Raw genomic sequence first — 24506 nt, 5'->3', positions numbered from 1 at the left:
TTGGGTTTATTGGACCCTAATTAGAATAAAATCTAACAATCATCTTTTGATATGATGTACTTAGTCCATAAGTACACAAACGTGTACTTCATGTTTAGTGACATGCGTATTCTTATTTTTTTTCCAAATTCCATTGTATGTTATACTCTTCTGACACCACCAGATGGCAGTACAAGTGTCCACATAAGTGGCCATAAGACCCCAATTCAGTAGTGGACACAATTTTGGAACTAAGAGCTAAAAGTTGCTGTCCACGCATGTGGCCACTAAGTATTTAATGTGCCTTATAATCCGATGCGTCTTATGTATGAAAAAAAGATCCAAAATAGACCATTCATCAGCAGTGCGCCCTATGGTCCGGAAAATACGTTACTTTAACCTCTTAAGGCCCAAGCTGTTTGTTTACTATTTGGGTTTATTGGACCCTAATTAGAATAAAATCTAACAATCATCTTTTGATATGATGTACTTAGTCCATAAGTACACAAACGTGTACTTCATGTTTAGTGACATGCGTATTCTTATTTTTTTTCCAAATTCCATTGTATGTTATACTCTTCTGACACCACTAGATGGCAGTACAAGTGTCCACATAAGTGGCCACAAGACCCCAATTCAGCAGTGTACACAATTTTGGAAATAAGAGCTAAAAGGTGCTGTCCACGCATGTGGCCACTAAGCCTTTAATGCGCCTTACAATCCGATGCGTCTTATGTATGAAAAAAATATCGAAAATAGACCATTCATCAGCAGTGCGCCCTATGGTCCGGAAAATACGTTACTTTAACCTCTTAAGGCCCAAGCTGTTTGTTTACTATTTGGGTTTATTGGACCCTAATTAGAATAAAATCTAACAATCATCTTTTGATATGATGTACTTAGTCCATAAGTACACAAACGTGTACTTCATGTTTAGTGACATGCGTATTCTTATTTTTTTTCCAAATTCCATTGTATGTTATACTCTTCTGACACCACCAGATGGCAGTACAAGTGTCCACATAAGTGGCCACAAGACCCCAATTCAGCAGTGTACACAATTTTGGAAATAAGAGCTAAAAGGTGCTGTCCACGCATGTGGCCACTAAGCATTTAATGCGCCTTATAATCCGATGCGCCTTATGTATGAAAAAATATCGAAAATAGACCATTCATCAACAGTGCGCCCTATGATCCCATGTGCCCTATGGTCTGGAAATATGTTACTTTAATAAAGCCCATTATTTCCAGCCTTTGGAGGGCCACATAAAATGAAGTGGAGTTTGACACCGACTTAAGTCAAGCGGGCAATTATGCTAATGTGTACTTTTCCCTTGCTGCCTCTTTATCTCCACGTACTTACAGACAAGACTATTAAGTGAAGAGGAGACCTAACAGGGAGTTACTCCCACATAAGACATGTCCAGGCCAAAGGGGAGTAAGTGTTACCGGGAGAATAAACAGGCCCATAAAGATGAGATGAGTCACATGTCTTATTTTTAACTCTCTGATGAGCGTGCATGAGAATCTGCTCTCCAGGCTCAATGCTCGTTTACTTTGGCCAAGACTTCATTCAGGTGGTCTCCAGCGCTGTTTCCTCTCATTGTTCACATGCCTGGAACGTGGACAATTGAAACCTTTGCATGCCAACACATCCATAAAGCATGCTCGTGTTGTTGATTGTGCAAGTTGTAATGTGTTGTGTACTTCTCTTGCAGTACCTGAAGTCAGATAGCGACAGTCGAGTGTGCAGGCAGGCTACGTCTATGAAGGAAGCCTTGGCCATGCAGCAGAAGGTAACAAAGTAGGATTTACTTCATACTTCACATATTTTTTTAATTGTGTGAATGTTCCAAAACTTTCACACATGGTTTTCTACACCAAAATTCATTTATTTATTAAACTTGATCTTCTTCTCCAGATTTTGGCACTCTCTACCTTCCATTTTTCACCCGATTGAAAGCGTTCCAACTTCAAACTGTTCAACCTATTCAGGAATAAAAGCTTTCCCTTGAAAAATTCCCCCAAAAAATCCCAGATTTCCCAGAATTCCAGGTTTTCCGGGACATTTTTCCCATTCAAAATGAAATGGCCGTTTTTCAAACTTCCACCATTTCCACATTTTTTAACCGCTTCAAATCGTTCCACCTTCAACACATTTCACCATCTTGGAAATTTTAATTACCTTTTTTCCAAGTTCCAAAATTACCCAGATTTGCCAGAATTCCAGGTTTTCCGGGACATTTTTCCCATTCTAAATTAATTTGTCCATTTTTCAAACTTCCACCATTTCCACATTTTTCAACCAATTCAAACCATTCCACCTTCAACATATTTCACCATCTTGGAAATTTGAATTACCTTTTTTCCAAGTTCCAAAAATTCCCCAGATTTGCCAGAATTCCAGGTTTTCCGGGACATTTTTCCCATTCAAAATTAATTGGCCATTTTTCAAACTTCCACCATTTCCACATTTTTTAACCAATTCAAACCGTTTTAACTTCAAACTGTCCAACCTATTCAGGAATAAAAGCTTTCCCTTGAAAAATTCCAAAAAAATCCCAGATTTGCCAGAATTCCAGGTTTTCCGGGACATTTTTCCCATTCAAAATGAAATGGCCGTTTTTCAAACTTCCACCATTTCCACATTTTTTAACCGATTCAAATCGTTCCACCTTCAACACATTCCACCATCCTGGAAATTTTAATTACTTTTTTTCAGGGTCCAAAAATTCCCAGATTTGCCGAACTTCCAGGTTTTCCGGACAATTTTTCCCATTCAAAACGAATTGGCCATTTTTCAAACTTCCACCATTTCCACATTTTTTCACCGATTCAAACCATTCTACCATCAACATATTCTACCATCTTAGAAATTGTAATTACCTTTTTTTCCAAGATCCAAAAATACCCAGATTTGCCAGAATTCCAGGTTTTCCGGGACATTTTTCCCATTCAAAATTAATTTTTCCATTTTTCAAACTTCCACCATTTCCACATTTTTCAACCAATTCAAACCATTCCACCTTCAACATATTTCACCATCTTGGAAATTTGAATTACCTTTTTTCCAAGTTCCAAAAATTCCCAGATTTACCAGAATTCCAGGTTTTCCAGGCCATTTTTCCCATTCAAAATGAATTGTAAATTTTTCAAACTTCCACCATTTCCAAATTTTTTCACCGATTCAAACCATTCCACCTTCAACATATTTCACCATCTTGGAAATTTTAATTACCTTTTTTCCAAGTTCCAAAAATTCCCCAGTTTTGCCAGAATTCCAGGTTTTCCAGGCCATTTTTCCCATTCAAAATTAATTGTAAATTTTTAAAACTTCCACCATTTCTACATTTTTTAACCAATTCAAACCGTTTTAACTTCAAACTGTTCAACCTATTCAGGAATCAAAGCCTTCCCTTGAAAAATTCCAAAATAATCCCAGATTTCCCAGAATTCCAGGTTTTCCGGGACATTTTTCCCATTCAAAACGAATTGGCCATTTTTCAAACTTCCACCATTTCCACATTTTTTAACAGATTCAAACCATTCCACCATCAACATATTTCACCATCCTGGAAATTGTAATTACCTTTTTTCCAAGTTCCAAAAATACCCAGATTTGCCAGAATTCCAGGTTTTCCGGGACATTTTTCCCATTCAAAATTAATTGGCCATTTTTCAAACTTCCACGATTTCCACATTTTTTAACCAATTCAAACCGTTTTGACTTCCAACTGTTCAACCTATTCAGGAATCAAAGCTTTCCCTTGAAAAATTCCAAAAAAAATCCAGATTTCCCAGAATTCCAGGTTTTCCGGGATATTTTTCCCATTCAAAACGAATTGGCCATTTTTCAAACTTCCACCATTTCCACATTTTTTCACCGATTCAAACCATTCCACCATCAACATATTCCACCATCTTAGAAATTGTAATTACCTTTTATCCAAGTTCCAAAAATACCAAGATTTGCCAGAATTCCAGGTTTTCCGGGACATTTTTCCCATTCAAAATGAATTGGCCGTTTTTCAAACTTCCACCATTTCCACATTTTTTCACCGATTCAAACCATTCCACCATCAACATATTCCACCATCTTAGAAATTGTAATTACCTTTTTTTCCAAGTTCCAAAAATACCCCGATTTGCCAGAATTCCAGGTTTTCCGGGACATTTTTCCCATTTAAAATTAATTTTTCTATTTTTTAAACTTCCACCATTTCCACATTTTTCAACCAATTCAAACCATTCCACCTTCAACATATTTCACCATCTTGGAAATTTGAATTACCCTTTTTCCAAGTTCCAAAAATTCCCAGATTTACCAGAATTCCAGGTTTTCCAGGCCATTTTTCCCATTCAAAATGAATTGTACATTTTTCAAACTTCCACCATTTCCACATTTTTTAACAGATTCAAACTATTCCGCCATCAACATATTCCACCATCCTGGAAATTGTAATTACCTTTTTTCCAAGTTCCAAAAATGCCCAGATTTGCCAGAATTCCAGGTTTTCCGAGACATTTTTCCCATTCTAAATTAATTTGTCCATTTTTCAAACTTCCACCATTTCCACATTTTTCAACCAATTCAAACCATTCCACCTTCAACATATTTCACCATCTTGGAAATTTGAATTACCTTTTTTCCCAGTTCCAAAAATTCCCAGATTTACCAGAATTCCAGGCCATTTTTCCCCATTCAAAATTAATTGTAAATTTTTCAAACTTCCACCATTTCCACATTTTTTAACAGATTCAAACCATTCCACCATCAACATATTCCACCATCCTGGGAATTGTAATTACCTTTTTTCCAAGTTCCAAAAATTCCCAGATTTGCCAGAATTCTAGGTTTTTCGGGACATTTTTCCCATTCAAAATTAATTGGCCATTTTTCAAACTTCCACCATTTCCACATTTTTTAACCAATTCAAACCGTTTTAACTTCAAACTGTTCAACCTATTCAGGAATCAAAGCTTTCCCTTGAAAAATTCCAAAAAAATCCCAGATTTCCCAGAATTCCAGGTTTTCCGGGATATTTTTCCCATTCAAAACGAATTGGCCATTTTTCAAACTTCCACCATTTCCACATTTTTCAACCAATTCAAACCATTCCACCTTCAACATATTTCACCATCTTGGAAATTTTAATTACCTTTTTTCCAAGTTCCAAAAATTCCCCAGTTTTGCCAGAATTCCAGGTTTTCCAGGCCATTTTTCCCATTCAAAATTAATTGTAAATTTTTAAAACTTCCACCATTTCTACATTTTTTAACCAATTCAAACCGTTTTAACTTCAAACTGTTCAACCTATTCAGGAATCAAAGCTTTCCCTTGAAAAATTCCAAAATAATCCCAGATTTCCCAGAATTCCAGGTTTTCCGGGACATTTTTCCCATTCAAAATGAAATGGCCGTTTTTCAAACTTCCACCATTTCCACATTTTTTAACCGATTCAAATCGTTCCACCTTCAACACATTCCACCATCCTGGAAATTTTAATTACTTTTTTTCAGGGTCCAAAAATTCCCAGATTTGCCGAACTTCCAGGTTTTCCGGACAATTTTTCCCATTCAAAACGAATTGGCCATTTTTCAAACTTCCACCATTTCCACATTTTTTCACCGATTCAAACCATTCTACCATCAACATATTCTACCATCTTAGAAATTGTAATTACCTTTTTTTCCAAGATCCAAAAATACCCAGATTTGCCAGAATTCCAGGTTTTCCGGGACATTTTTCCCATTCAAAATTAATTTTTCCATTTTTCAAACTTCCACCATTTCCACATTTTTCAACCAATTCAAACCATTCCACCTTCAACATATTTCACCATCTTGGAAATTTGAATTACCTTTTTTCCAAGTTCCAAAAATTCCCAGATTTACCAGAATTCCAGGTTTTCCAGGCCATTTTTCCCATTCAAAATGAATTGTAAATTTTTCAAACTTCCACCATTTCCACATTTTTCAACCAATTCAAACCATTCCACCTTCAACATATTTCACCATCCTGGAAATTGTAATTACCTTTTTTCCAAGTTCCAAAAATACCCAGATTTGCCAGAATTCCAGGTTTTCCGGGACATTTTTCCCATTCAAAATTAATTGGCCATTTTTCAAACTTCCACTATTTCCACATTTTTTAACCAATTCAAACCGTTTTAACTTCAAACTGTTCAACCTATTCAGGAATCAAAGCTTTCCCTTGAAAAATTCCAAAAAAATCCCAGATTTCCCAGAATTTCAGGTTTTCCGGGATATTTTTCCCATTCAAAACAAATTGGCCATTTTTCAAACTTCCACCATTTCCACATTTTTTTCACCGATTCAAACCATTCTACCATCAACATATTCCACCATCTTAGAAATTGTAATTACCTTTTTTCCAAGTTCCAAAAATACCAAGATTTGCCAGAATTCCAGGTTTTCCGGGACATTTTTCCCATTCAAAATGAATTGGCCGTTTTTCAAACTTCCACCATTTCCACATTTTTTCACCGATTCAAACCATTCCACCATCAACATATTCCACCATCTTAGAAATTGTAATTACCTTTTTTTCCAAGTTCCAAAAATACCCAGATTTGCCAGAATTTCAGGTTTTCCGGGACATTTTTCCCATTCAAAATTAATTTTTCCATTTTTCAAACTTCCACCATTTCCACATTTTTCAACCAATTCAAACCATTCCACCTTCAACATATTTCACCATCTTGGAAATTTGAATTACCTTTTTTTCCAAGTTCCAAAAATTCCCAGATTTACCAGAATTCCAGGTTTTCCGGGATATTTTTCCCATTCAAAACAAATTGGCCATTTTTCAAACTTCCACCATTTCCACATTTTTTTCACCGATTCAAACCATTCCACCATCAACATATTCCACCATCTTAGAAATTGTAATAACCCTTTTCCAAGTTCCAAAAATACCAAGATTTGCCAGAATTCCAGGTTTTCTGGGACATTTTTCCCATTCAAAATTAATTTTTCAAACTTCCACCATTTCCACATTTTTCAACCAATTCAAACCATTCCACCTTCAACATATTTCACCATCTTGGAAATTTGAATTACCTTTTTTCCAAGTTCCAAAAATTCCCAGATTTACCAGAATTCCAGGTTTTCCAGGCCATTTTTCCCATTCAAAATGAATTTTTCCACTTTTCAAACTTCCACCATTTCCACATTTTTCAACCAATTAAAAGCATTCCACCTTCAACATATTTCACCATCTTGGAAATTTGAATTACCTTTTTCCAAGTTCCAAAAATTCCCAGATTTGCCAGAATTCCAGGTTTTCCAGGCCATTTTTCCCATTCAAAATGAATTGTACATTTTTCAAACTTCCACCATTTCCACATTTTTTAACAGATTCAAACCATTCCACCATCAACATATTCCACCATCCTGGGAATTTTAATTACCTTTTTTTCCAAGTTCCAAAAATTCCCAGATTTGCCAGAATTCTAGGTTTTTCGGGACATTTTCCCATTCAAAATGATATGGTCATTTTTCAAACTTCCACCATTTCCACATTTTTTTAACCGATTCAAAGCGTTCCAACTTCAAACTGTTCAGCCTATTCGGGAATCAAAGCTTTCTCTTGAAAAATTCCAAAAATTCCCAGATTTGCCAGAATTCCAGGTTTTCCGGGACATTCTTCCCATTGAAAATGAATTGGCTGTTTTTCAAACTTCCACCATTTCCACATTTTTCAACCAATTCAAACCGTCCCACCTTCAACACATTCCACCATCCTGTAAATTTTAATTACCTTTTTTCAAGGTCCAAAAATTCCCAGATTTGCCGAAATTCCAGGTTTTCCGGGCAATTTTTCCCATTCAAAACGAATTGGCCATTTTTTAAACTTCCGTCATTTCCACATTTTTTCACCAATTCAAACCATTCCACCTTCAACATATTCCACCATTTTAGAAATTGTAATTACCTTTTTTCCAAGTTCCAAAAATACCTAGATTTGCCAGAATTCCAGGTTTTACGGGACATTTTTCCCATTCAAAATTAATTGACCATTTTTCAAACTTCCACCATTTCCACATTTTTTAACAGATTCAAACCATTCCACCATCAACATATTCCACCATCCTGGAAATTTTAATTACCTTTTTTCAAGGTCCAAAAATTCCCAGATTTGCCGAAATCCCAGGTTTTCCAGGCCATTTTTCCCATTCAAAACGAATTGGCCATTTTTCAAACTTCCACCATTTCCACATTTTCTCACTGATTCAAACCATTCCACCGTCAACATATTCCACCATTTTAGAAATTGTAATTACCTTTTTTCCAAGTTCCAAAAATACCTAGATTTGCCAGAATTCCAAGTTTTCCGGGACATTTTTCCCATTCAAAATTAATTTTTCCACTTTTCAAACTTCCACCATTTCCACATTTTTTAACAGATTCAAACCATTCCACCATCAACATATTCCACCATCCTGGAAATTGTAATTACCTTTTTTCCAAGTTCCAAAAATACCCAGATTTGCCAGAATTCCAGGTTTTCCGGGACATTTTTCCCAGTCAAAATTAATTGACCATTTTTCAAACTTCCACCATTTCCACATTTTTTAACCAATTCAAACCGTTTTAACTTCAAACTGTTCAACCTATTCAGGAATCAAAGCTTTCCCTTGAAAAATTCCAAAAAAATCCCAGATTTCCCAGAATTCCAGGATATTTTTCCCATTCAAAACGAATTGGCCATTTTTCAAACTTCCACCATTTCCACATTTTTTAACAGATTCAAACTATTCCGCCATCAACATATTCCACCATCTTGGAAATTTGAATTACCTTTTTTCCAAGTTCAAAAATTCCCAGATTTGGCAGAATTCCAGGTTTTCCGGGCAATTTTTCCCATTCAAAACGAATTGGCCATTTTTTAAACTTCCACCATTTTTTCACCAATTCAAACCATTCCACCATCAACATATTCCACCATCTTAGAAATTGTAATTACCTTTTTGCCAAGATCCAAAAATACCCAGATTTGCCAGAATTCCAGGTTTTCCGGGACATTTTTCCCATTCAAAATTAATTTTTCCATTTTTCAAACTTCCACCATTTCCACATTTTTTAACAGATTCAAACCATTCCACCATCAACATATTCCACCATCCTGGGAATTTTAATTACCTTTTCTCCAAGTTCCAAAAATTCCCAGATTTGCCAGAATTCCAGGTTTTCCGGGACATTTTTCCCATTCAAAATGAATTGGCCGTTTTTCAAACTTCCACCATTTCCACATTTTTCAACCGTTCCACCATCAAAACATTCCTCTTAATCAGGACAAAAAAACAAGTTGTTTTTTGAATTGGAAAAATTCCCGGTTTTCCAGAAATTCCGTAATACCATTTCTCAATTCAACATGTTACTACTTCAACATTTCTCGACCGATTTGAAAAATTCCAACACCAACCATTTCAACTCATTCAGACTCTTCAAGTTTTTTTTTTACCATTTTCAAAAAAATTCCCGCTTTTCCCAAAATTCCCAATTTTTTGGGAAATTTCCAATCAAATCATTTTTCAAACTTCCACCATTTCCACATTTTTCAACCAATTCAAACTATTCCACCTTCAACACATTCCACCATCCTGGAAATTTAAACTATCTTTTTTCCAAGTTTAAAAGAATTCCAGGATTTTCCAGAATTCCTGGTTTTCCAAAGCCCTATTTCCATCCTTTTTTCTGGCGACTACTCCTTCCACATTTTCCAACCCACTTCAACCGTTCCACCGTCAAAACATTCCTCTTAATCAGGACAAAAAACAAAGTTGTTCTTTGAACTGGAAAAATTCCAGGTTTTCCCGAAATTCCGTAATACCATTTCTCAATTCCACATGTTACTACTTCAACATTTCTCGGCCGATTTGAAAAATTCCAACACCAACCATTTCAACTCATTCAGACCATTCAAGTTTTTTTTTTACCATTTTCTAAAAAATCCCTGCTTTCCCCAAAATTCCCAACTTTTTGGGAAATTTCCATTGAAATCATTCTTCAAACTTCCACCATTTCCACGTTTTTCAACCGATTCAAACTATTCCACCTTCAACACATTCCACCATCCTGGAAATTTAAACTATCTTTTTTCCAAGTTTAAAATAATTCCAGGATTTTCCAGAATTCCTGGTTTTCCAAAGCCCTATTTCCACCCTTTTCTACTCCTTCCACATTTTCCAACTGTTCCACCATCAAAACATTCCTCTTAATCAGGACAAAAAACAAAGTTGTTTTTTTGAATTGGAAAAATTCCCGGTTTTCCAGAAATTCCGTAATACCATTTCTCAATTCAACATGTTACTACTTCAACATTTCTCAGGCAATTTGAAAAATTCCAACACCAACCATTTCAACTCATTCAGACCATTCAATTTTTTTTTACCATTTTCTAAAAAATCCCTGCTTTCCCCAAAATTCCCAATTTTTTGGGAAATTTCCATTGAAATCATTCTTCAAACTTCCACCATTTCCACATTTTTCAACCAATTCAAACTATTCCACCTTCAACACATTCCACCATCCTGGAAATTTAAACTACCTTTTTTCCAAGTTTAAAAGAATTCCAGGATTTTCCAGAATTCCTGGTTTTCCAAAGCCCTATTTCCACCCTTTTTTCTGGCGACTACTCCTTCCACATTTTCCAACCCACTTCAACCGTTCCACCGTCAAAACATTCCTCTTAATCAGGACAAAAAACAAAGTTGTTCTTTGAACTGGAAAAATTCCAGGTTTTCCAGAAATTCCGTAATACTATTTCTCAATTCAACATGTTACTACTTCAACATTTCTCGACCGATTTGAAAAATTCCAACACCAACCATTTCAACTTATTCAGACCATTCAGGTTTTTTACCATTTTCAAAGAAATCTCTGCTTTCCCTAAAATTCCCAATTTTTGGGGAAATTTCCATTGAAATCATTCTTCAAACTTCCACCATTTCCACGTTTTTCAACCGATTCAAACCATTCCACCTTCAACACATTCCACCATCCTGGAAATTTAAACTACCTTTTTTCCAAGTTTAAAATAATTCCAGGATTTTTCAGAATTCCTGGTTTTCCAAAGCCCTATTTCCATCCTTTTTTCTGGCAACTACTCCTTCCACATTTTCCAACCCACTTCAACCGTTCCACCGTCAAAACATTCCTCTTAATCAGGACAAAAAACAAAGTTGTTTTTTTGAATTGGAAAAATTCCCGGTTTTCCCGAAATTCCGTAATACTATTTCTCAATTCAACATGTTACTACTTCAACATTTCTCGACCGATTTGAAAAATTCCAACACCAACCATTTCAACTCATTCAGACCATTCAAGTTTTTTTCACCATTTTCTAAAAAATCCCTGCTTTCCCCAAAATTCCCAATTTTTGGGGAAATTTCCATTGAAATCATTCTTCAAACTTCCACCATTTCCACATTTTTCAACCGATTCAAACTATTCCACCTTCAACACATTCCACCATCCTGGAAATTTAAACTACCTTTTTTCCAAGTTTAAAAGAATTCCAGGATTTTCCAGAATTCCTGGTTTTCCAAAGCCCTATTTCCACCCTTTTTTCTGGCGACTACTCCTTCCACATTTTCCAACCCACTTCAACCGTTCCACCGTCAAAACATTCCTCTTAATCAGAACAAAAAACGAAGTTGTTCTTTGAAATGTAAAAATTCCCGGTTTTCCCGAAATTCCGTAATACCATTTCTCAATTCAACATGTTACTACTTCAACATTTCTTGACCGATTTGAAAATTTCCAACACCAACCATTTCAACTCATTCAGACCATTCAGGTCTTTTACCATTTTCTAAGAAATCCCTGCTTTCCCCAAAATTCCCAATTTTTTGGGAAATGTCCATTGAAATCATTCTTCAAACTTCTTCCATTTCCACATTTTTCAACCAATTCATACTATTCCACCTTCAACACATTCCACCATCCTGGAAATTTAAACTACCTTTTTTCCAAGTTTAAAATAATTCCAGGATTTTCCAGAATTCCTGGTTTTCCAAAGCCCTATTTCCATCCTTTTTTCTGGCAACTACTCCTTCCACATTTTTCAACCCACTTCAACCGTTCCACCGTCAAAACATTCCTCTTAATCAGGACAAAAAACAAAGTTGTTCTTTGAACTGGAAAAATTCCCGGTTTTCCCGAAATTCCGTAATACTATTTCTCAATTCAACATGTTACTACTTCAACATTTCTCGACCGATTTGAAAAATTCCAACACCAACCATTTCAACTCATTCAGACCATTCAGGTTTTTTTACCATTTTCTAAGAAATCCCTGCTTTCCCCAAAATTCCCAATTTTTGGGGAAATTTCCATTGAAATCATTCTTCAAACTTCCACCATTTCCACATTTTTCAACCGATTCAAACTATTCCACCTTCAACACATTCCACCATCCTGGAAATTTAAACTACCTTTTTTCCAAGTTTAAAATAATTCCAGGATTTTCCAGAATTCCTGGTTTTCCAAAGCCCTATTTCCACCCTTTTCTACTCCTTCCACATTTTCCAAACCACTTCAACCGTTCCACCATCAAAACATTCCTCTTAATCAGGACAAAAAAACAAGTTGTTTTTTGAATTGGAAAAATTCCCGGTTTTCCAGAAATTCCGTAATACCATTTCTCAATTCAACATGTTACTACTTCAACATTTCTCGACCGATTTGAAAAATTCCAACACCAACCATTTCAACTCATTCAGACCATTCAGGTTTTTTACCATTTTCTAAGAAATCCCTGCTTTCCCCAAAATTCCCAATTTTTTGGGAAATTTCCATTGAAATCATTCTTCAAACTTCCACCATTTCCACATTTTTCAACCAATTCAAACTATTCCACCTTCAACACATTCCACCATCCTGGAAATTTAAACTACCTTTTTTCCAAGTTTAAAATAATTCCAGGATTTTCCAGAATTCCTGGTTTTCCAAAGCCCTATTTCCACCCTTTTTTCTGGCGACTACTCCTTCCACATTTTCCAACCCACTTCAACCGTTCTACCGTCAAAACATTCCTCTTAATCAGGACAAAAAAACAAGTTGTTTTTTGAATTGGAAAAATTCCCGGTTTTCCAGAAATTCCGTAATACCATTTCTCAATTCAACATGTTACTACTTCAACATTTCTCGACCGATTTGAAAAATTCCAACACCAACCATTTCAACTCATTCAGACCATTCAGGTTTTTTTTTTACCATTTTCTAAGAAATCCCTGCTTTCCCCAAAATTCCCAATTTTTTGGGAAATTTCCATTGAAATCATTCTTCAAACTTCCACCATTTCCACATTTTTCAACCGATTCAAACTATTCCACCTTCAACACATTCCACCATCCTGGAAATTTAAACTATCTTTTTTCCAAGTTTAAAAGAATTCCAGGATTTTCCAGAATTCCTGCTTTTCCAAAGCCCTATTTCCATCCTTTTTTCTGGCGACTACTCCTTCCACATTTTCCAACCCACTTCAACCGTTCCACCGTCAAAACATTCCTCTTAATCAGGACAAAAAAACAAGTTGTTTTTTGATTTGGAAAAATTCCCGGTTTTCCAGAAATTCCGTAATACCATTTCTCAATTCAACATGTTACTACTTCAACATTTCTCGACCGATTTTAAAAATTCCAACACCAACCATTTCAACTCATTCAGACCATTCAATTTTTTTTTACCATTTTCAAAAGAATTCCCGCTTTTCCTGAAATTCCCAATTTTTTTGGGAAATTTCCATTGAAATCATTCTTCAAACTTCCACCATTTCCACATTTTTCAACCGATTCAAACTATTCCACCTTCAACACATTCCACCATCCTGGAAATTTAAACTACCTTTTTTCCAAGTTTAAAATAATTCCAGGATTTTCCAGAATTCCTGGTTTTCCAAAGCCCTATTTCCACCCTTTTTTCTGGCGACTACTCCTTCCACATTTTCCAACCCACTTCAACCGTTCCACCGTCAAAACATTCCTCTTAATCAGGACAAAAAACGAAGTTGTTCTTTGAACTGGAAAAATTCCAGGTTTTCCAGAAATTCCGTAATACCATTTCTCAATTCAACATGTTACTACTTCAACATTTCTCGACCGATTTGAAAAATTCCAACACCAACCATTTCAACTCATTCAGACCATTCAGGTTTTTTACAATTTCCTAAAAAATCCCTGCTTTCCCCAAAATTCCCAATTTTTTGGGAAATTTCCATTGAAATCATTCTTCAAACTTCCACCATTTCCACATTTTTCAACCGATTCAAACTATTCCACCTTCAACACATTCCACCATCCTGGAAATTTAAACTACCTTTTTTCCAAGTTTAAAATAATTCCAGGATTTTCCAGAATTCCTGGTTTTCCAAAGCCCTATTTCCACTCTTTTTTCTGGCGACTACTCCTTCCACATTTTCCAACCCACTTCAACCGTTCCACCGTCAAAACATTCCTCTTAATCAGGACAAAAAAACAAGTTGTTTTTTGATTTGGAAAAATTCCCGGTTTTCCAGAAATTCCGTAATACCATTTCTCAATTCAACATGTTACTACTTCAACATTTCTCGACCGATTTGAAAAATTCCAACACCAACCATTTCAACTCATTCAGACTATTCAAGTTTTTTTTACCATTTTCAAAAAAATTCCCGCTTTTCCCAAAATTCCCAATTTTTTGGGAAATTTCCATTGAAATAATTTTTCAAACTTCCACCATTTCCACATTTTTTAACCGATTCAAACCATTCCACCTTCAACACATTCCACCATCCTGGAAATTTAAACTATCTTTTTTCCAAGTTTAAAATAATTCCAGGATTTTCCAGAATTCCTGGTTTTCCAAAGCTCTATTTCCATCCTTTTTTCTGGCAACTACTCCTTCCACATTTTTCAACCCACTTCAACCGTTCTACCGTCAAAACATTCCTCTTAATCAGGACAAAAAAACAAGTTGTTTTTTTAATTGGAAAAATTCCCGGTTTTCCAGAAATTCCGTAATACCATTTCTCAATTCAACATGTTACTACTTCAACATTTCTCGACCGATTTGAAAAATTCCAACACCAACCATTTTAACTCATTCAGACCATTCAGGTTTTTTACCATTTTCCAAGAAATCCCTGCTTTCCCCAAAATTCCCAATTTTTGGGGAAATTTCCATTGAAATCATTCTTCAAACTTCCACCATTTCCACATTTTTCAACCGATTCAAACTATTCCACCTTCAACACATTCCACCATCCTGGAAATTTAAACTACCTTTTTTCCAAGTTTAAAAGAATTCCAGGATTTTCCAGAATTCCTGGTTTTCCAAAGCCCTATTTCCACTCTTTTTTCTGGCGACTACTCCTTCCACATTTTCCAACCCACTTCAACCGTTCCACCGTCAAAACATTCCTCTTAATCAGGACAAAAAACAAAGTTGTTCTTTGAACTGCAAAAATTCCCGGTTTTCCCGAAATTCCGTAATACCATTTCTCAATTCAACATGTTACTACTTCAACATTTCTCGACCGATTTGAAAAATTCCAACACCAACCATTTCAACTCATTCAGACCATTCAATTTTTTTTTACCATTTTCAAAAGAATTCCCGCTTTTCCTGAAATTCCCAATTTTTTTGGGAAATTTCCATTGAAATCATTCTTCAAACTTCCACCATTTCCACATTTTTCAACCGATTCAAACTATTCCACCTTCAACACATTCCACCATCCTGGAAATTTAAACTACCTTTTTTCCAAGTTTAAAATAATTCCAGGATTTTCCAGAATTCCTGGTTTTCCAAAGCCCTATTTCCACCCTTTTTTCTGGCGACTACTCCTTCCACATTTTCCAACCCACTTCAACCGTTCTACCGTCAAAACATTCCTCTTAATCAGGACAAAAAAACAAGTTGTTTTTTGAATTGGAAAAATTCCCGGTTTTCCAGAAATTCCGTAATACCATTTCTCAATTCATGTTACTACTTCAACATTTCTCGACCGATTTGAAAAATTCCAACACCAACCATTTCAACTCATACAGACCATTCAAGTTTTTTTTTTACCATTTTCTAAAAAATCCCTGCTTTCCCCAAAATTCCCAACTTTTTGGGAAATTTCCATTGAAATCATTCTTCAAACTTCCACCATTTCCACGTTTTTCAACCGATTCAAACTATTCCACCTTCAACACATTCCACCATCCTGGAAATTTAAACTATCTTTTTTCCAAGTTTAAAATAATTCCAGGATTTTCCAGAATTCCTGGTTTTCCAAAGCCCTATTTCCACCCTTTTCTACTCCTTCCACATTTTCCAACCGTTCCACCATCAAAACATTCCTCTTAATCAGGACAAAAAACAAAGTTGTTCTTTGAACTGGAAAAATTCCCGGTTTTCCCGAAATTCCGTAATACTATTTCTCAATTCAACATGTTACTACTTCAACATTTCTCGACCGATTTGAAAAATTCCAACACCAACCATTTCAACTCATTCAGACCATTCAAGTTTTTTACCATTTTCAAAAGAATTCCCGCTTTTCCTGAATTTCCCAATTTTTTGGGAAATTTCCATTGAAGTCATTCTTCAAACTTCCACAACTCCCACATTTTTCATCTGACTTACTGTTCCAACTTCCAAATATTCAGCCTGTTTGGGAATTGTGTGCTCTACTTCTACAATTTAAAAAAAAAAAAAATTCCAGGATTTCAGTTTAACTTCATTCAGCATTGGAGCATTCACACGCAGTTCCTTCAGGAATTGCCTCATCTAGTTTTTATTGACATCCAGTTCCTATCCATTACATCATACATCTATTGTCTGCCCTAAATGTCAAAATATTTTCTTAAGGGTCAAGCGGTAGACAATGGATGGATATCCCAGCGATGTAAACCACCCCCCCCAAAAAAACAGAAAAACAGCAAAAAACAACAACAAAATAAACCAAAGTAATAATATTAACAAGTAAATACATTTAAAAAAATAATGATAATAATTAAAGATAAAAGAATATAAACAGAGAGTAATCTTTATTTTAAACAGTACAAACACTAATTAGAGAAAATAAAATCAGGCTTATGGGACCCAGTTTTCCCAGAATTAAGTACATTTCTTCAATTTATAATAAATAAAAAGCTGTTATCTTCTCCATTCTATAATTGTCCATTGGGATTTTCATCTGTAGCTTCAAAGTTGGCCTCTCCTGTGATATTTATTTCCTGGTAATGCTTTTTTTACAAGCCCTACAAGTCTCTCTTTTTTTGTTTTTAAGACTTATCTCAAGGACGTGAAGCATCGCAAAGAAAAAATCCGAAATCTTGGCTCTAAGGCCGCCATGAAGGAACAGAAGAACGCCGCTCTGGACAAGCAGATCCAGGACATGCATGTGACCGTGTCCCAGATGAGACACATCTACGAGGCGTCAGGTAAACACACTGCTTGGACCGGAACACTCACCATGGACATTTTACATGCAAGACGATATAAACTACATGAGGAAATTCCTGGAGGAATTGCACGTGAATGCTGAAGTTGAACTGAAATGCTGACAGAATGTAGGAATGGTTTGAATTTCCAGGAAAACCGGAATTTGGTTTGGAACTTGGGAAAGTGTTAAGTTTGAATGTCCAGGATGAGTGGAATGTGTTGATGTTGGAATGGTTTCAATCGGTCGAAAAATGTGGGAATTGTGCAACTTGGAAAAATGTCCCATTCATTTCAATGGGAACTTCCTGGAAATTTGAGAATTTTGGGAAAAGCGGGATTTAAAAAAAATAAATATTAGGAGCATGAATGTCCTGAATGAGCTGAATTGGTTGGTGTTGGAATTGTTTAAATCGGTCAAGAAATGTTGAAGTAGGAACAGTTTTTTAATTGAAAAATAGTGTTACGGAATTTTCCGGAAATTCAAATTCCAACTTGTTTTTTTTTGTCCTAACTAAAAGGAATGTTTTGACAGTGGAACGGTTGAAATGGGTTGAAAAATGTAGGAATTGTGCAACTTGGAAAAATGTCCCATTCATTTCAATGGGAACTTCCTGGAAATTTGAGAATTTTGGGAAAAGCGGGATTTAAAAAAAATAAATATTAGGAGCATGAATGTCCTGAATGAGCTGAATTGGTTGGTGTTGGAATTGTTTAAATCGGTCAAGAAATGTTGAAGTAGGAACAGTTTTTTAATTGAAAAATAGTGTTACGGAATTTTCCGGAAATTCAAATTCCAACTTGTTTTTTTTTGTCCTAACTAAAAGGAATGTTTTGACAGTGGAACGGTTGAAATGGGTTGAAAAATGTGGGAATTGTGCAACTTGCAAAAATGTCCCATTCATTTCAATGGGAACTTCCTGGAAATTTGGGGATTTTGGGAAAAGCGGGATTAAAAAAAAAAAATGATTAGGAGCTTGAATGTCCTGAATGAGCTGAATTGAAATGTTGAAGTTGTAACAGTTTTTTTAGTTGAAAAATTGTATTACGGAATTTCCGGAAAAACTGGAAATTTGCAAGTTCTTAGACCGTTTACTATCCACTTGGGCTCACAAAGCTGTCTTGGATCTTATCAAGCAAAAAAGGCGGACAGCTTGTAAACCTCCACTGTGCGCCATGGAATGCGCCGTAGAGGTGTCAGTTTCTCAGATCTGGACAGCCCCAGGAAGGACCTTTATCAGGACCCGAAATCTACGAGCAGAGAGGGGGCAAACCTGACACCGCTCCAAGCACCTTTTGTTTGAACCGTTTAATAAATAGATAGTTCTGTGGTTGAACCTGACAAACTTTTACTATCCACTTGGGCTCACAAAGCTGTCTTTGATCTTATCAAGCAAAAAAAGCGGACAGCTTGTAAACCTCCACTGTGTGCCATGGAATGCGCCGTAGAGGTGTCAGTTTCTCAGATCTGGACAGCCCCAGGAAGGACCTTTATCAGGACCCGAAATCTACGAGCAGAGAGGGGGCAAACCTGACACCGCTCCAAGCACCTTTTGTTTGAACCGTTTAATAAATAGATAGTTCTGTGTTTGAACCTGACAAACTTTTACTATCCACTTGGGCTCACAAAGCTGTCTTTGATCTTATCAAGCAAAAAAAGCGGACAGCTTGTAAACCTCCACTGTGCGCCATGGAATGCGCCGTAGAGGTGTCAGTTTCTCAGATCTGGACAGCCCCAGGAAGGGCCTTTATCAGGACCCGAAACATACGAGCAGAGAGGGGGCAAACCTGACACTGCTCCAAGCACCTTTTGTTTGAACCGTTTAATAAATAGATAGTTCTGTGTTTGAACCTGACAAACTTTTACTATCCACTTGGGCTCACAAAGCTGTCTTTGATCTTATCAAGCAAAAAAAGCGGACAGCTTGTAAACCTCCACTGTGTGCCATGGAATGCGCCGTAGAGGTGTCAGTTTCTCAGATCTGGACAGCCCCAGGAAGGACCTTTATCAGGACCCGAAACATACGAGCAGAGAGGGGGCAAACCCGACACCGCTCCAAGCACCTTTTGTTTGAACCGTTTAATAGATAGTTCTGTGTTTGAACCTGACAAGCGTCACCTACTTTTTTTTTTTTTATAGTCGTGTTCTGGCATTTTTCAGCAATGGAAGAAAACGAGGCGGCCAACATCGAGCAGCGCTACCAGGAGGTGCTGCTGCTGCGCAAGCTGAAGGACACGGCCAAGGTCCAGATGGAGAAACTGGCCTTCCTCGGCGCCGAGGCCGAACGCTTGGGCATGAGGAACATCCCCTCCCTGGTCCAGTCCAAGTACAAGTGAGCGGCTTTTCTTTACCTTTCATTGGAATGCTGCAGATCTGTGGAAATGGAGTAGCTGCAACAAATAAAGACTTCAATATATTTAAAAAAAAAAAAAGTTTTCCTGTAGAATCATTTGGAATTTAACAATGCAGAGAAACCTCTAAAGTTGGAAATTTGAACATATTTCGGGAAAAAACACCTAAACTCACAAAACTTGATATTTATTACAAAGAGCCTTTGAAAAAATAGTATTGCTTCACTTATTTTTACACTTGTATGTCTGGTTTTAATAGGGACTTTTACACCCTGTGACAAGTTTCTATTGCCCTTATTTCCTTTTTGTTTCAAAAAGTGAACAAATGGTGGAAAAGGAGTAGCTGCAACAAATAAAGACTTCAATATATTTAAACTTTTTTTCCCCTCTAGAATCATTTGGAATTTAACCATGCAGAGAAACCTCTAAAGGTGGATATTTTAACATATTTCGGGAAAATCCACCTCTGCACTCTAAAACTTGATATTTATTACAAAAGGCCTTTGAAAAAATAGTATTGCTTCACTTATTTTTACACTTGTATGTCTAGTCTCAATAGGGACCTTTACACCCTGTGACAAGTTTCTATTGCCCTTATTTCCTTTTTGTTTCAAAAAGTGAACAAATGGTGGAAATGGAGTAGCTGCAACAAATAAAGACTTCAATATATTTAAACCTTTTTCCCCCTCTAGAATCATTTGGAATTTAACCATGCAGAGAAACCTCTAAAGTTGGATATTTTAACATATTTCGGGAAAAAACACCTAAACTCACAAAACTTGATATTTATTACAAAGAGCCTTTGAAAAAATAGTATTGCTTCACTTATTTTTACACTTGTATGTCTAGTCTCAATAGGGACCTTTACACCCTGTGACAAGTTTCTATTGCCCTTATTTCCTTTTTGTTTCAAAAAGTGAACAAATGGTGGAAATGGAGTAGCTGCAACAAATAAAGACTTCAATATATTTAAACCTTTTTCCCCCTCTAGAATCATTTGGAATTTAACCATGCAGAGAAACCTCTTAAGTTGGATATTTTAACATATTTCGGGAAAATCCACCTCTGCACTCTAAAACTTGATATTTATTACAAAAGGCCTTTGAAAAAATAGTATTGCTTCACTTATTTTTACACTTGTAAGTCTGGTCTTAATAGGGACCTTTACACCCTGTGACAAGTTTCTATTGCCCTTATTTCCTTTTTGTTTCAAAAAGTGAACAAAAGGTGGAAATAGAGTAGCTGCAACCAATAAAGACTTCAATATATTTAAAAAAAATGTTCCTCTAGAATCATTTGGAATTTAACAATGCAGAGAAACCTCTTAAGTTGGATATTTTAACATATTTCGGGAAAAAAACACCTCTAAACTCACAAAACTTGATATTTATTACAAAAGGACTAGCCTCTTATAAAAATAGTATTGCTTCACTTATTTTTACACTTGTAAATTACACTTAATAGGGACCTTTACACCCTGTGACAAGTTTCTATTGCCCTTATTTCCTTTTTGTTTCAAAAAGTAGACTTCAATATATTTAAAAAAAAAAATGTTCCCTCTAGAATCATTTGGAATGTAACCATGCAGAGAAAACTCTAAAGTTGAATTGGAAATTTGAACATATTTCGGGGAAAAAACACCTCTAAACTCACAAAACTTGATATTTATTACAAAAGGACTAGCCTCTGAAAAAATAGTATTGCTTCACTTATTTTTACACTTGTATGTCTGGTTTTAATAGGGACCTTTACACCCTGTGACAAGTTTCTATTGCCCTTATTTCCTTTTTGTTTCAAAAAGTGAACAAATGGTGGAAATGGAGTAGCTGCAACAAATAAAGACTTCAATATATTTAAACTTTTTTCCCTCTCTAGAATCATTTGGAATTTAACCATGCAGAGAAACCTCTAAAGTTGGAAATTTGAACATATTTTGGGAAAAAACACCTAAACTCACAAAACTTGATATTTATTACAAAGAGCCTTTGAAAAAATAGTATTGCTTCACTTATTTTTACACTTGTATGTCTGGTCTTAATAGGGACCTTTACACCCTGTGACAAGTTTCTATTGCCCTTATTTCCTTTTTGTTTCAAAAAGTAAAGACTTCAATATATTTAAAAAAAAAAAATTCCCTCTAGAATCATTTGGAATGTAACCATGCAGAGAAAACTCTAAAGTTGAATTGGAAATTTGAACATATTTCGGGAAAAAAACACCTCTAAACTCACAAAACTTGATATTTATTACAAAAGGACTAGCCTCTGAAAAAATAGTATTGCTTCACTTATTTTTACACTTGTAAATTACACTTAATAGGGACCTTTACACCCTGTGACAAGTTTCTATTGCCCTTATTTCCTTTTTGTTTCAAAAAGTAAAGACTTCAATATATTTTTTAAAAAAAAGTTCCCTCTAGAATCATTTGGAATGTAACCATGCAGAGAAAACTCTAAAGTTGAATTGGAAATTTGAACATATTTTGGGAAAAAAACACCCCTGCACTCTAAAACTTGATATTTATTACAAAAGGCCTTTGAAAAAATAGTATTGCTTCACTTATTTTTACACTTGTATGTCTGGTCTTAATAGGGACTTTTACACCCTGTGACAAGTTTCTATTGCCCTTATTTCCTTTTTGTTTCAAAAAGTGAACAAATGGTGGAAATGGAGTAGCTGCAACAAATAAAGACTTCAATATATTTAAACCTTTTTCCCTCTAGAATCATTTGGAATTTAACCATGCAGAGAAACCTCTAAAGTTGGATATTTTAACATATTTCGGGGAAATCCACCTCTGCACTCTAAAACTTGATATTTATTACAAAAGGCTTTTGAAAAAATAGTATTGCTTCACTTATTTTTACACTTGTATGTCTGGTCTTAATAGGGACCTTTACACCCTGTGACAAGTTTCTATTGCCCTTATTTCCTTTTTGTTTCAAAAAGTGAACAAATGGTGGAAATGGAGTAGCTGCAACAAATAAAGACTTCAATATATTTAAACTTTTTTTCCCCCTCTAGAATCATTTGGAATGTAACCATGCAGAGAAACCTCTAAAGTTGGAAATTTGAACATATTTTGGGAAAAAACACCTAAACTCACAAAACTTGATATTTATTACAAAGAGCCTTTGAAAAAATAGTATTGCTTCACTTATTTTTACACTTGTATGTCTAGTCTTAATAGGGACCTTTACACCCTGTGACAAGTTTCTATTGCCCTTATTTCCTTTTTGTTTCAAAAAGTGAACAAATTGTGGAAATGGACCAACTGCAACAAATAAAGACTTCAATATATTTAAACTTTTTTCCCTCTAGAATCATTTGGAATTTAACCATGCAGAGAAACCTCTAAAGTTGGAAATTTGAACATATTTTGGGAAAATCCATCTCACAAAACTTGATATTTATTACAAAAGGACTAGCCTCTTATAAAAATAGTATTGCTTCACTTATTTTTACACTTGTAAATCACAATTAATAGGGACCTTTACACCCTGTGACAAGTTTCTATTGCCCTTATTTCCTTTTTGTTTCAAAAAGTAAAGACTTCAATATATTTAAAAAAAAAAGTTCCCTCTAGAATCATTTGGAATGTAACCATGCAGAGAAAACTCTAAAGTTGAATTGGAAATTTGAACATATTTCGGGAAAAAACACCTAAACTCACAAAACTTGATATTTATTACAAAAGGCTTTTGAAAAAATAGTATTGCTTCACTTATTTTTACACTTGTATGTCTGGTTTTAATAGGGACCTTTACACCCTGTGACAAGTTTCTATTGCCCTTATTTCCTTTTTGTTTCAAAAAGTGAACAAATGGTGGAAATGGACTAGCTGCAACAAATAAAGACTTCAATATATTTAAACTTTTTTTCCCCCTCTAGAATCATTTGGAATTTAACCATGCAGAGAAACCTCTAAAGTTGGAAATTTGAACATATTTCGGGAAAATCCACCTCTGCACTCTAAAACTTGATATTTATTACAAAAGGCTTTTGAAAAAATAGTATTGCTTCACTTATTTTTACACTTGTATGTCTGGTCTTAATAGGGACTTTTACACCCTGTGACAAGTTTCTATTGCCCTTATTTCCTTTTTGTTTCAAAAAGTGAACAAATGGTGGAAATGGAGTAGCTGCAACAAATAAAGACTTCAATATATTTAAACCTTTTTCCCTCTAGAATCATTTGGAATTTAACCATGCAGAGAAACCTCTAAAGTTGGATATTTTAACATATTTCGGGGAAAATCCACCTCTGCACTCTAAAACTTGATATTTATTACAAAAGGCCTTTGAAAAAATAGTATTGCTTCACTTATTTTTACACTTGTATGTCTGGTTTTAATAGGGACCTTTACACCCTGTGACAAGTTTCTATTGCCCTTATTTCCTTTTTGTTTCAAAAAGTGAACAAATGGTGGAAAAGGAGTAGCTGCAACAAATAAAGACTTCAATATATTTAAACTTTTTTCCCTCTAGAATCATTTGGAATTTAACCATGCAGAGAAACCTCTAAAGTTGGATATTTTAACATATTTCGGGGAAATCCACCTCTGCACTCTAAAACTTGATATTTATTACAAAAGGCTTTTGAAAAAATAGTATTGCTTCACTTATTTTTACACTTTTATGTCTGGTCTTAATAGGGACCTTTACACCCTGTGACAAGTTTCTATTGCCCTTATTTCCTTTTTGTTTCAAAAAGTAAAGACTTCAATATATTTTAAAAA

At 35.3% G+C, this 24506-nt stretch overlaps 1 protein-coding gene across 1 annotated transcript in view; it reads left to right on the top strand.

Moving 5' to 3' along the window:
* The window catches only part of cfap43 (cilia and flagella associated protein 43), an 80923-nt gene extending 61057 nt beyond the window's left edge, over window positions 1-19866 (top strand). The window contains exons 20-22 of the mRNA XM_061968316.1: window positions 1698-1775; window positions 17264-17417; window positions 19577-19866. Coding sequence (XP_061824300.1) covers window positions 1698-1775; window positions 17264-17417; window positions 19577-19752 — 408 coding nt within the window. The 3' untranslated portion in view covers window positions 19753-19866. The remainder of the gene's footprint in view (window positions 1-1697; window positions 1776-17263; window positions 17418-19576) is intronic.
* Window positions 19867-24506: the final 4640 nt, after the last annotated feature.

This window comes from Nerophis lumbriciformis, linkage group LG02, assembly GCF_033978685.3.
Source record: "Nerophis lumbriciformis linkage group LG02, RoL_Nlum_v2.1, whole genome shotgun sequence".
NCBI classification, from domain to species: domain Eukaryota; kingdom Metazoa; phylum Chordata; class Actinopteri; order Syngnathiformes; family Syngnathidae; genus Nerophis; species Nerophis lumbriciformis.
Note: the sequence above shows the minus strand (reverse complement) of the source record. Positions and strands in the feature narration are given on the sequence as shown.